The sequence below is a fragment of the Rattus norvegicus genome, chromosome 14 (genome assembly GCF_036323735.1).
Source record: "Rattus norvegicus strain BN/NHsdMcwi chromosome 14, GRCr8, whole genome shotgun sequence".
In the NCBI taxonomy this organism is placed as follows: domain Eukaryota; kingdom Metazoa; phylum Chordata; class Mammalia; order Rodentia; family Muridae; genus Rattus; species Rattus norvegicus.
The window spans coordinates 83,168,027-83,181,240 of record NC_086032.1 but is presented as its reverse complement, the minus strand read 5'-3'; the positions used below and the strand labels follow the sequence as shown (position 1 = coordinate 83,181,240).

The 13,214-nt window shown below is 49.9% G+C and overlaps 1 protein-coding gene across 2 annotated transcripts; it reads right to left on the bottom strand.

Moving 5' to 3' along the window:
• Positions 1 to 13,087, bottom strand: Sec14l3 (SEC14-like lipid binding 3). 2 transcript variants are annotated; one of them, NM_022608.1, is given in 12 exon segments: positions 2,208 to 2,684; positions 3,413 to 3,582; positions 3,669 to 3,808; positions 4,140 to 4,246; positions 5,993 to 6,076; positions 7,408 to 7,468; positions 8,372 to 8,467; positions 9,452 to 9,640; positions 10,870 to 10,929; positions 11,059 to 11,102; positions 11,345 to 11,420; positions 12,905 to 12,983. In NM_022608.1, coding segments are annotated over 12 exon segments (1,203 nt in total). In that variant the 5' UTR covers positions 12,959 to 12,983; the 3' UTR covers positions 2,208 to 2,562.
• Between the last annotated feature and the right edge of the window lie 127 nt (positions 13,088 to 13,214).

Genomic DNA, 13,214 nt, shown 5'->3' with positions numbered 1-13,214 from the left:
TTTTTTGAAAAGATATGGATGCTCATAAACTTTAATGTCAGGTAATGAATACATATTAAGGATCATTCAACATCACTCTTTGTCTTTCAAAGTCTGACAGCTTTCTCTTCCCAATCTTTCTTCTCCTCTTTTGTGATTCCAGTTACTTTCCCCTCCCCTGCCTGCTCAGAAAGGAGGAAGCAGTTTTACCCCATTTGGAACATCACACAGGAACCTGGAGGCCACAAAGTGAAGAGGGCACCTTGGCCCTGGTCCATTTCTATCACCCACTGACTGAAGAAATGAGGCCAGTGCTGTTGGGAGCTCAGTTTCTGTCCTTGCTAGACACAAGCTAGAGTCATCAGAGAGGAAGGGGCCTCAGTACAGAAAATGCCTCCATAAGTTCTGGCTGTAAGGTACTTTCTTAATTAGTGATCACTGGGTGGTGTCATCCCTGCTCTGGTGGTCCTGGGCTCTGTAAGAAAACAGGCTGAGCAAACCATGAGGAGCAAGCCAGTAAGCAGCATCCCTCCATGGCTTCTGCCTCAGCTCCTGCCTCCCACATCCTGCCCTGTGTGAATTCCCGCCTTTACTGCTTTTGATGATGAATGGTTATAGAAAACCGAGAGAAACGAACCCTTTTCTTCCAATTTCTTTTGGTCATGGTGTTTCATCACACCAATGGAAACCCCAGGACAGTCCCTCTATATAAGATGGGCACAATAGCCGGTGCCCTGAAGTGTAGGCACAGGTCTGTGCATGGCTCTGCTCTCCTCTACAGAATGAAGTTAGCTTGGTGAGTGTCAGGCTCCACACTCAGCTCTTAGTTCCCACAGTGCATTTCATGGAAACAGCAGTTTCCCTGGGTTCTGGCCTCCCTGCATTCTCTGAACTAATCATCTCTTGGCAAGAGTTGTGCCAGGAGCCGGGACTCGAGCCAATGTCCGAGCACCCAGCATGGGTCAGGAAATTGAGAAAGAAATGGGAACCAGGCCTTGTCCCAGTTCCCGAGGGACATGGTGAGCATCAGGTGAGCATCCTTGCATCTGTGCGAGCAAAGGACAAATCACCGGATAAAGGAGTGCAAGGCCTTCCAGCCCTCTGCGAGGCTTCTTGAACAACCCCCTCACACGTTGTGGGGCTCCACTAGCTGGGCTGCCCAATTTGGGGGATTATTTCTTCCATCTTTTAAATGGGGATACCCAGTAACTCTACTTAAAGATGCAGGGCAAGCAAAGCATTCCTTATCTTCTTGTCAGAGCAGGGTCTTATGTGGGGACACCGTGGAGCAATTTAGAGCAATGCCTTCTGACTAAATAAAGAGCAAAAGTCTCAGATCCTAGATCTGCTGATGACTACATGACACTGAGTGGCTACCTTAGCCTCTCTGAGCTCGGTTTCCTCCTTCATAAAGTGGCTCTGATAAGGTGTATTGGTGGTGTGAGGGTGGTGTCATTCTACCTTGTGAAGCTCCTGGAACAGTGACAATCCTCAGCCAACGACGGACATTATTGCCATTGTTTTGCCCGGCAGCATTGAGAGTCGGTATTGGCTTTCTTTGCTTTGGGGGGAAATGTTGTGTTTTTGTTTTTGTTTTGTTTTTATTTATGTGCTCTGACTGCATGTACACGTGCAGGCCAGAAGAGGGCACCAGATCCCACTACAGATGGTCGTGACCCACCATGTGATTGCTGGGAATTGAACTCAGGACCTCTGGAAGAGCAGCCAGTGCTCCTAACAGTTGAGCCATCTCTCCAGCCCTGGGGAAAATTCTTTTAATGGCCTTAAAATATGAGCTGTGAGTTCAAAAGGAAGGAGGTGATTATGAGAATAATGCATAGAGCCTGTGCCCCTGGGTCAGGCAAAGTCAGAAGCAGGGGCGCCTCCTGCCAGAGGGTTGGAGTTACTGTATCTGAGACTCCCAAAAGGAAACCACTGTCAGGTTGGACGGTCCGGTTTTCTGCGAGTGGGGCTCTGTCCAGGGTGCTGAAATCTGCTGTCTGATCTCTTTACCATTCCCATGACCTTGTGGTCCCTGCCTTCTGGTCGTCTGTTTAACTTACAGAAATACAGTAAGCATCTACTTTATAGTAAAATGGAAATAAAAATGATTCAGATAATCTGCAGCTCAAGCCGCTCACAGACACAGTCACAGTCACAGTCATAGTCCCTACTCAAGTACAAATGTCTTAGGAGAGAAGAGGTCAAGTAGAGTCCTTTCCCTGTTCTTTTTTTTTTTTTTTTTTTTTTTTTTTGGAGCTGAGGACCGAACCCAGGGCCTTGCGCTTGCTAGGCAAGCGCTCTACCACTGAGCTAAATCCCCAACCCCCCTTTCCCTATTCTTAGACCCCAGTGACACCCATCTTCTGTCTTTTCCTTGTGCTTCTTTCTCTTTTGCAATCTTTATACCTCCAACCTTTCGTCATTTTGCAATTTGACTACAGCAGATAAATCTTCTCCGGGCAATCTCTTCCTCTGCGCACTGGTGTCACAGAGTAAGCCCGACTAATGATCAGGTTTAGGAATGAAAGGAGAGAAGAGGGAAAACAGAGCGTGGGGTCTCTGAGAAGTGGGGGGGTCCACCTAGATAGGGGTGAGCTCCTCATCGTACTTCTGCATGCCCTCATCTGGGAGAAGCACTTCAACCGTGAAGCTGACCTTCTTGGCATGGACGAAGCTATAGGTGTTGTCAAAGCGCAGGACATCTAGGAGATGAGACAGACGGAAAGATGAGCTCCTACTGGCTGTGCTTGCCGAGCTGGTGCAGCTCCCCATTGCGCCTTTTACCTCTCCGTGAGACCTGTGGCCCTGAGCAGAGCCTGTAAACAGAAACTACCTCTTGACCATCACCCTGCCTGGCTTTAGTTACATCAACAGATAGTGAGAACAATGGACGTTAATTATATTAATTCAGGTATATTCATACCTGGATGCTCACATATACTGAGAGCAACAGAAGCTTCCTAGCCCTCTTGGATAAAGTGGGTGCTGGGCAAAGCCTGAAGTAATGGTTTTAATCCTCAGACCATGGGTGACCCAAACGGTGTTTCTTCCCTGATTGGGCACTGTCTTGCACTTGTGCAACTACACTGAAGCTGATACTGAGCTGGGGTAGCATGACACTCAGCTTTGAGGCTGCACGGAAGTCGGCTTATTTCTCACGACCTCATGGGGAAAGCGCCACCTGCCCTATTGTCCTATGTCTGTGTCCTGTGATCCAAGCACCCTCGGTTCCTCGGGGCTTGTGTGTCTCTGACTGTTGGTGCACAGTAAGTGTTCACGAGTATGACTTGGGAATGAATGAATGCTCTAACCTGGGCTATGTGTCCTGGTGTGTGTTTGGGGAGAGGGCCCACTGCCTATATGTATCTTTTAAACCAGGTGGAAGATGGTTCCTGTCTCCAGAACCAGTGCACGGCTGGGGTGGACTTACAGACACCAGCCTCGGTGCAGGTGAGGCTCCCATCCTCAGGCACCATGTGGGCATTGTAGCGCTGGCTGGTTAGCACCTCGGTCATCTCCCCTGCCTTCTGCCTCTCCCCCATCTTGGTCTTGAGGAAAACTCCAAAGCCAATGTCTGCTCCATCAGATGAGAACTGCCACCTGGGAGAGATCAGGTTGCTGCTCAGTGTGACGGGGTCCTGAGGGGTTGGAGCCCAGCTGTGGGAGGAGCGGTCATTTGTCCCTACCTGAGGACGCAGCCTGGGAACAGGATCTCGTATTCCACCTGATGGGAGGAGCCGCGGCTAATCTGCACCGAGTGCTCATACTGGGTCTTCACCTGGTCACGCACATACATGGACTTGGGAATCTCCCCACCGTAGTTGATCTATAATAGATTCCGGAGTCACTCCTCTTGCCAGAGACACATTTATCGCTATTGGGAAGATTCCCACTCCACTTCCCCAAACCCTTCTTGGCTCTCTAGGAGGGCTAGCGCATCCTCTGGAATCTTCTTTCAGCTTAATTCCAAATCAAAGCCCCACATTTCATCTTCCTCTGCACATCTCATCATTAAGTCCCACAAAGCTGGACCCTAGTTCAATACGGGGTCTCTGTACCCAACCATCTATCTGGAGATGTTGGTGAAATGAATAGGTAGGTAGGAAAGGAACCCAGCCTTCCTCCTTCAATCCTTCCTGGCCCCAGGCTCTGTGTACCTTGGTTAAACATTTGGGATTCCCATCTGGGTCAGTGAGTGTCCCCCCAAAATGGGCAGGCAGTTCCTCAGGACTGATGAGTTTCAGCAAACCTTCTTTCCAGCTGTCTGGGAGTAGGAAGATACAGTGATGGTTATCACACCTGGAAGGGACCAAAGAGCCTCCCATACCCACCGGGGCAAACACTGAGGGAGTTAGGTGGCCAGGGATAACTCCCAAGTCACCTATACCTCAGGCTATAGGAAATGGTTTTCCTAGCATCCGGTTGCTATGGAAACACGTTTGCCCTTGGCTGATGGATTGGTACATTCTTGAAGGTCGACCTTGGTGAGATTACTCAGTCAGTCAGTAAGATCTTGTGGTGGGAGCAGCTCTGTCTAGAGAATCACCTGCCTCTTTCATCACCACAACCACGTGGTATAATGCCATGACTGCTATTCACATGTGAGTCTCTAGGGGTCCTGGGTGCTGGGGATTGCTGTGGTCCTAGCCCTGTGGCTAACCTTATGGCAGTGGAATATTCCTCCCGTCCAGTGGGAAGTGGGAACCAGCAACGTGCCTGGAACGCTAGGGCCAAATTACTGAGCCTGTGGGCCCCAGAGGAATGGAGGACTTGGGTCCATTTACTCCAGGATTTGGTGCCTCCCCACAACCAGCCTATTTTCTCACCTATCAAGCTCTCATCCCTAGTGGACATGGGTAGAGGCAGGAGCTAGGGTATTGGGAAGAAAGAGAGAGTGAGGAACATAAGACTGCAGCCCTCATTTCTAGATCCTCGATTCACAATTAGAGGAACTGAATACTGTTTGAGGGATGGTTTTCCTCCAAGCTCACTGACTTAGGCTTCAGAATTAGTTTTCTTCATGTTATCCTACCTACCTACCTACCTACCTACCTATCTACCTATCTACCTACTATCTACCTACTATCTATCTATCTATCTATCTATCTTGCCATGGATGGAACTCAGGGCCTCACATGTTCTGGGCAAATGCCGAAATATACCCACAACCCACTTTTGCCACTTTAAAAACCAACTCTTGTCAGGGGAATGGCATACAATGGTAGTACTTTTAGTACTCAAGAGACTGAGGCAGGAGGATGGTGAGTTTGAGGACATTGCATCTTAAAATACAAAACAAAAAGAGGAATAAGAAGTACACTTTTCTTATTACTTTTTACTTATAGTAATATGCAAAATTGAGAAAATAGGAAAATACAAACAACACCTTTAAAATTATTTGTATTTCCTTCTAAAATCTATGTGTTATACATATTCTATTTTACTATGTTTAAAATTATATTTATTATCTGCGTAAGGGGGGGTCACACATCACAACATACACGGGTCAGAGGAATAACTTGTGGGTGTCAGTTTTCTCCTTCTGCTGTGTGGGCTCTGGGGACACTCAGGTCATCAACCTTGGTGGCAGCTGAGCCGTCATTCCGGCCCAGTATACTTGGTTTTAGAAAAACAATTATGGGGTTGGGGATTAAGCTCAGTGGTAGAGCGCCTGCCTAGCAAGCACAAGGCCCTGGGTTTGGTCCCCAGCTCCGAAAAAAAAAAAAAGCACAGGATTTTCAAGTACAGAAAGAAAGCCAGAGCACATAGAGCTGGGGTTGAGAAGCGATGGAGCTGAAGCATAAGGGGCAGGGGCCTTACTCCTCACTCACCCCTGAGGCTAAGGCAGGGAATGGGGCTTAGGGAACATCTTGGTTCTATACCATCTCACTGAGGGGAAGAAGGAACTTGTGGCTGCATGAAATGTGCTGAGCATTGGAAGGGATGATGGACCAGCGTTACTCTAAAGTCCAGGTGTGACGCCTGGGGACAGGGCACTTGGAGGACTTACTTCCCAACACTACAATCTTCCTCCGTGTGTCCTCACTCAGGAATGGCTTCATGAGGTTGTAGCCCACGGGGAACAGTTTGGTGGCTGGAAAGATACAAGAAGATTAACGGGGAGAGATCAAGCCACTGGGCCAACTTTCTACAATGGACACAGCTCATGATACAGAAGTCATGATGGACCTGGCTGTCTCAGACCCAATCACCCAAGAAACAGCCAACTAACTAGCCATCCACCAGCCGCCTACCCACTGCACGAGTGAGCCAGTCGTCAGCCTCCTCATCAGCCGACCAAGAAGCTCGCCACTCTATCAACGAGCTGGCCAAGTGCCCTCAAACGAGGCAGCCGGCTAACAAATAATTTATCAGTTCACCAAATGGCCAAACCCAACAAGTTGGCTAAACAGAAAATGAATCAGCCACCGGCCAAGCAGCTAGACAGCTAATCAATTGCTCTCTCCAACTACCAGCCAGCCATACAAAGAGCCAATCTCCAAATAACCAGCTGACCATGCAAATTCAGCTGCGGAACAAACCAACATGCCGGGCAACCACCCAAACATCCAGTCATCAGAATGCTAGCCAGAAAACCAACCAAGCTAAAAGTCAGTCAGCCACCCCAGTCAACTCTTCAACCCATCACCAGTTTCTTAGCTACTCAGACATCCAGACAGCCAGTCAGCTGGAGAGCCAGTCAAGCAATGAGTTCACCAACTATCCAACAAACCGTCTTTCTACCAACCTACCTACCTGAGCAGCAGACACCTGAATGGCTAGTGAGCCCCCAGAATGGTGTCTGGCCAGGAATATGCACCACAGGCATAGGCTCAGAGGCCTTCAAGGAGCAGATAACTTACTCAGAAAAACAGGACGATCTGGGCATGGAGGTGCATGCCTTCAGAACCAGAACTTGGGAGGGATAGGGAGGTGGATCTCTGTGAGTTTGAGGACAGCCTGGTCTTTACAATGAGTTTCAAGACAGCCAGGGCTACATGGTAAGACCCTGTCTCAAAGAACAAACAATAAACAAAACCCCAACACACACACAAAGACAGAAAAGAAAGAAAAGGAGAATAAATAGTAATGTAGGTTTATAATCCCATATACTCTGAAGGCTGAGGCAGAAACACGGCAAGTGCAAGGCCTATGTGGGCTACAGAGTGAGTTCAAGGCCAGCCTGGGCATCTTAGGGCCACAGACAGCCCAAGGATGGAAAGATGGTCATAGGGAAGGGAAGAGGCATTTCTAGCAGGGCTGAGTTTAGAGCTGCCCCTTTCGGAGTGAAGCCAGATGTTACCATTTCCTGAACCCTTCTGTGCCAGACACCAAGTGATTTGCCCCAGGAAGAGGCCATCAAGACCCTAAGGGTGAAAGATAGGGGTATGGAGGCTCCAGGAGGGAGAGCCACATCTTACTTACCTTTCACAATGAGCATGAACTTCAGGGTCTCTGGGTAATTCTCTTCAAGGAGGCCAAAGAACTGTGGGGCCAAAAAAAGCCCCTCAGAGCCCACATCTTCTCCCCTCCCCCTCCTTGCTGTATCCTGCCTGGAGGCTTTAAAGGAAATACTCTTTTAGGTATCACCTTCATTGGCTTCTGAAGGGAAGCATCCCACCTCAGACAGTTAGAACCAAATGCCCACAATAACCGCAGAATCATTTTAACAACAGATGATAATCATGGAGACTGCAGTGTGCCAGGCGTTTGGAGTCTGCTCAGCACGGTGCATATGCTGTACAGACTTACTCCCCGGTCTAATTGTCCCCAGGCTGGAGGGGAGGAGCCTGAAGCATGGTGGCATGGGGCTGGGGGTGGGGATGGTAGACAGGAGATAACTTGCTCAGGGCTCAGAGCAAGAGAACAGGGCTGGAGTTAATGTGGAAACAGACTCTGTGCTCTCTTGTGCACTTCCCAGGAGTCCTATTAACGTTTCTTTTCAGGGTGGGGCTAGGAAGGAAACCACCTTTTATTAATTTGTGCTTTAAGTGAACTGTAAGGGCAAAACAGGCCAAGCCGGTCAGCCATGTGTGTGTGTGTGTGTGTGTGTGTGTGTGTGTGTGTGTATGTGCGTGTGCGTGTGTGTGTGTGTATGTGTATGTGTGGTGTGAATGCATGTGTATGAGTGTGTATGTGTGGTGTGAATGAATGCGTGTGTGTGTGTGCGTGTGCGTGTGTGCGTGTGTGTGCATGTGTGTGTATGTGTGGTGTGAATGCATGTGTATGAATGTGTATGTGTGGTGTGAATGAATGCGTGTGTGTGTGTGGTGTGAATGCATGTGTATGAGTGTGTATGTGTGGTGTGAATGAATGCGTGTGTGTGTGTGTGTGTGTGTGTGTGTGTGTGTGTGTGCGTGTGTGTGTGTCCACCCCTGGGCCTCCTCACCTCCTGGTACACTTCCACCAGAGGTTTCCAGAAGTGCTTCAGTCCCAGACCTTCACAGTCAAATATCATCACAATGGTTTCAATCTTCCTCCCCAGCTGTGGGGATGAGGAAGGAGCAGTGCCAGGATAAGCTTGGGAATTGACAACTCAAGTACATGACTCTCAGGACGCTTCCAACCCTCCACTCTGTCCTCAGAGTAACAAGTGGACAAGAAAAAAGTACATCTCCCCACTCGTTCACCCACCCACCTACCCGCATCCATCTATCACCCATCACCCACCTACCCATCACCCACCTACCCATCACCCACCTACCCGCATCCATCTATCACCCATCACCCACCTGCCCATCATCCACCTACCCATCACCCACCCACCCATCACCCACCTACCCATCACCCACCTGCCCATCACCCACCTGCCCATCACCCAACTGCCCATCACCCACCTGCCCATCACCCACTTACCCATCACCCATCACCCACCCACCCATCACCCACCCACCCATCATCCATCTACCTGCCCATTATCCATCTACCCATCATCTGCTTACCCATCCTTTCACTGGACTTAATGATTTTTAAAGACTTTATGATGGTGAGAAGCAACACATTTTCACTCAAATTCTTAGACTGAATGTTGGATTTTAATTTTTTCTGGGCTAATGATACTCACGATGGTGCTGTCTTCCAGTGTCCAATTATAGGCTAGTAAAAATGCTCTGTGCATATCTGAGGCAGACTAGGCTAAGCCACGATGCTGAGTGGGTTAGTGTTTTATGTGTCTCTCCCACTAATGGTAATTTTTAAACTTAGGATGGTTTATTAGGATGTGACCCCATAATAGCTGAGGACTATCCCGTCATCTCTGTACTCAGTGCAGACTACCCTGCCAAGGGGGAGAAGACAGGCTCAGAGGGGTAAGGAACTTTTGGAGGTCACACAGCTGATAAGTGCTGGGGCTGTTTGACCAGAGAACCCTTTGACCATGGTGGAAAGAACATGGAGGTGTTCTTGGGAACATGGGTCCTGGCAGCCTCTCCTACCTCTAGTTGCTCCCCCCGCCCAGTCAGACCCTCACCCGCTCTGTCTGCAGGTCACACTCGTGCAGGATACGTTCACAGTCCCTCATCTTAGTCTTCAACAGGTCCTGCTTGGTGACTGAGAAAAGCAGCCCTTTGGGGTCCAGTGGCCCGATGATGTCATACCACACAGGGCAGCCGTCCCGGTCATAGCCACACAGGCCTCCGGGCATGTACTTCTGGATCACCTGGACATAGGATACACAACACTTGGAATCACACACCTCCCTGGGAGCCCCCAAACCTGACTAGCTTATCATACCCAAGCCTATATACACTCTGCCATGGGACAAAACATTGGCTTGCCTGGTCCCAAGTGAAAACACTGGGGGTCTTGCAAGGGAGGGCCTTGCTCACAGCTGTGAATACAAAGGCTCAGTATCAGCCAGGCCTGGCTTCAGACTTCAGGGCTCATTGGCCCTGCCTGCAATGTCTTCCGTGTCTGGTTTAGTATTGGAGAATGTCATTCTGAAAGCCAGCAGATATAATATAGGCACTGCTGTTCCTATGCCCCATGTCCTTGAGCAAGTGACACCACCTCTCTGGGCTGTGTCCCACCTCCTCTTCCATAGGTGCTTGCTCTCCAAGATAGTGCTGGCATAGATGGCATACTGTCCCCAGCTATGATCACCATGTTACTGTGACCCCAGTGTAGGTCCTACCCTTACCAGTGGTGTAGCCTCAGTTGGATGTTGCTTTATACCTGGACAGGATGCTTTGGAACTCTGGGGCGGGAGCACAAGAGGGACTGACAGGATATGGTGGTTCAGATACACGTTTGGGAGGTCTGACAGGCCTATGGTCAAACCCCAGATCCACAATGGGACTGTGGGACGTTGGGCAAGTTGCTAGATTCTTTTTACTGGACAAAAGGGATGATAATGTACAGTGTTCGGATGATTAAACGAACTCATGCGGGGAATTTTAAAACATTTTGGTTTATTAAGATAGGGCTTCTTAGGGCTCGGGGTGGGAATGGGTAAAAAAAAAAAAAAAAGATAGGGCTTCTTGGGGCTGGGGATTTAGCTCAGTGGTAGAGCACTTACCTAGGAAGCTCAAGGCCCTGGGTTCGGTCCCCAGCTCCGAAAAAAAAGAACCAAAAAAAAAAAAAAAGATAGGGCTTCTCTGTGTAGCCCAGGCTATCCTAGAACTCATTCTGTAGACCAGGCTTGACTTGAACTCAGAGATATGCCTGCCTCTGCTTCCCAAGTGCTTGGATTGAGGGTGTCTGTCACCACCACCAGGCCAATGCTAGAACTTGACACAGGAATTATTCCTTACTCTCACAGAAAGGCCTGTGGGACTAATGGCTTCTAAGGGCCATTCTCTGCTTGTCTTTCCCTTGTGGTCTCCAGTGGCTGGAGTCTTCTTAGGTGATATGTCCACTGAGATTGAAGTGTTTGGGGACAGGACTCACCTCTGGGGGCTGCCAGTCAAGGATGTGATCAATGTCCATGGTCTTCCGGAACTCCATGTACTGAAAATGAAAGGGTTAGGCCCGTGAGGCTTAGAACCCTGAACAAGGTATGGAATTTGGGGTATGAGGCACTGATTGTCCCCTCCCCCAATTTGAATACTGTCTACAAATCTCCGGGATGGTATTTACCTTGCGGAGCATGGCCTCTGATTTCTGTAGGTCAAAGTTCCGAGCTGAGGGAAGATGGGGTTGGGGGAGAGATAAAGGTAGAACAAGACTGCTTTGCCCTGCCTCTAGTAAGAGCAATGGGGGGCCTGGGAGCTGGGTCAGATCTGCTTTTTTCCTCCCCTTTCTTAGACTTGTAAAATTTAAACTGGTGTGGTCAGACTCTGCGAGCCAAAGGTTGTCACAGATCTTTGGAGACCCAGGTCCTCTTGTTGTCCCTCTATCTTCAACACCCCACCTCTCCCCTCACCTCGGAGCCAACGAAGAAGAAAATAGTCATCAGGGTTTGGCAGGGCGGGCAGCACATCCTGGACATTTTCTCGGAACTGAAAAGAGATATTCCTGACACTGAACCTTCACTTCCCAACTCAAAGACTCACCGACCACCTCTCTTTCCCTCTGTCACTCAGTCTGACCCAGCATGAGAGAAGCATGGGATAATGGGTGGGTAGGAGAGCTGGACTGTGGCACAGGTGGGTAGGTTGGAAATGGTGTGGGAGCAAAGTCAGAATGGAGGGAAGAACAGTTGGGTGGGTGGGAAGAAAAATGAAAGGTGGATGGATGAGTGGGTGGATGAGTGGGTGGATGGATGGGTGGATGGATGGATGGATGAGAGGGTGGATGGATGGATGAGAAGGTGGATGGATGGATGAGTGGGTGGATGGATGAGTGGGTGGATGGATGGGTGGATGGATGGGAGGATGGATGGATGGATGGATGGATGGGTGGATGGATGGATGGGTGGGTGGATGGATGGGTGGATGGATGGGTGGATGGGTGGATGGATGGATGGATGGATGGGTGGATGAGAGGGTGGATGGATGGGTGGATGGGTGGGTGGGTGAATGGGTGGATGGATGGATGAGTGGTGGATGGATGGATGGATGGGTGGATGGATGGATGGGTGGATGGATGGGTGGATGGATGAGAGGGTGGATGGATGGATAAGTGGGTGAATGGATGGGTGGATGGGTGGGTGGGTGGATGGGTGGATGGATGAGAGGGTGGATGGATGGATGAGTGGGTGGATGGATGGGTAGATGGGTGGGTGGGTAGATGGGTGGATGGGTGGATGGGTGGATGGGTGGATGGGTGGATCAATGGGTGGATGGATGATGGATAGATGGATGTACATAGAAGGAAAGATGGGCAGGTGAAAAGAAGGCTAAGGAGATGGGTGAGTAGAAGGAGAAATCCATAAATAGGTGAGTAGACAGGACACTGGGTGCTTCCCTAGTTCACTTGGTACATTTGCTAATCTTCCTATTCTTTATAAAAACATGGTTCCAAAGCAAAGAAAGAAGGAAAGAAGGAAGGAAGGAAGAGCAGGGTTCATGATCAAGCATCCTCGTTCCCTTCATCTGCAGACACACCAAACACTGTTCTGCTTCTCTGATCTGGGTCTTACAGATTGACTAGCTTTCTTTTCAGGGTCCCAGGGAAGAGGAGTCCATCGGAGGGCAGAGGGCTGCATCCTCCAGCACCCACCCAGCAGGCAGGGAGGGAGGAGGTCGTGGGGATAACGGCCAGGAGAAGGTGGCTGGTCCGGCTCCTGGGTGAGTTCAAGCCTACTTCAGCACATTTCACCCACAGGATTGCCAGAGTGGAGCTTCCCCTTAACACCCATTCTGGTCAGGACTGATGCCACTTGGCTGTGTTGGAGGTGACCCCCTTTGGAAGTGACGGCAGAGAGACAATGTCAAGGACATGCAGAACCAACAGTTAGAGTCAGGGTCCTGGACATCCTTTCTACCCCATCCTCCTCAGCCATTTCCCCCTGAGGTCCACAGAGTAGGGGGGAATCTCTCACCTTGGCCAGGGTCTCTGCCTGCTTGGGGCTCAGGTCTCCAACTCGGCCACTCATGGTGCTGAGACTGATGAGCAGTAAGTGACCACGGAAGGCAGAAGCCCAGCCTCACCTGTCTGCCCAGCCAGCCTTGGCTGAAGCCTTTCCCTGCTCCTGGGTGTGGCTCAGGTGCCTCCCCTGGGACAGCTGTTCAGATTGCACATTACATAACTGGGATTAAGTGAGGGCCCGTGTTTGGCTCTGGGACAGGTCTGGAGGAAATGGCAGGCCCAGAGGGCCTCTGCCAGATGAGGCAGCTGTAAAGGGGGGACTG

Coding starts and splice junctions, on each gene's coding strand:
- Sec14l3 (XM_039092398.2), bottom strand. CDS start 12,958: ATGAGTGGCCGAGTTGGAGACCTGAGCCCCAAGCAGGCAGAGACCCTG. Junction 6,077..7,407: donor GTTCATGCTCATTGTGAAAG/GTAAGTAAGATG, acceptor GTATCTTTCCAG/CCACCAAACTGTTCCCCGTG. Junction 4,247..5,992: donor GAAGATTGTAGTGTTGGGAA/GTAAGTCCTCCA, acceptor TCCTACTCCCAG/ACAGCTGGAAAGAAGGTTTG.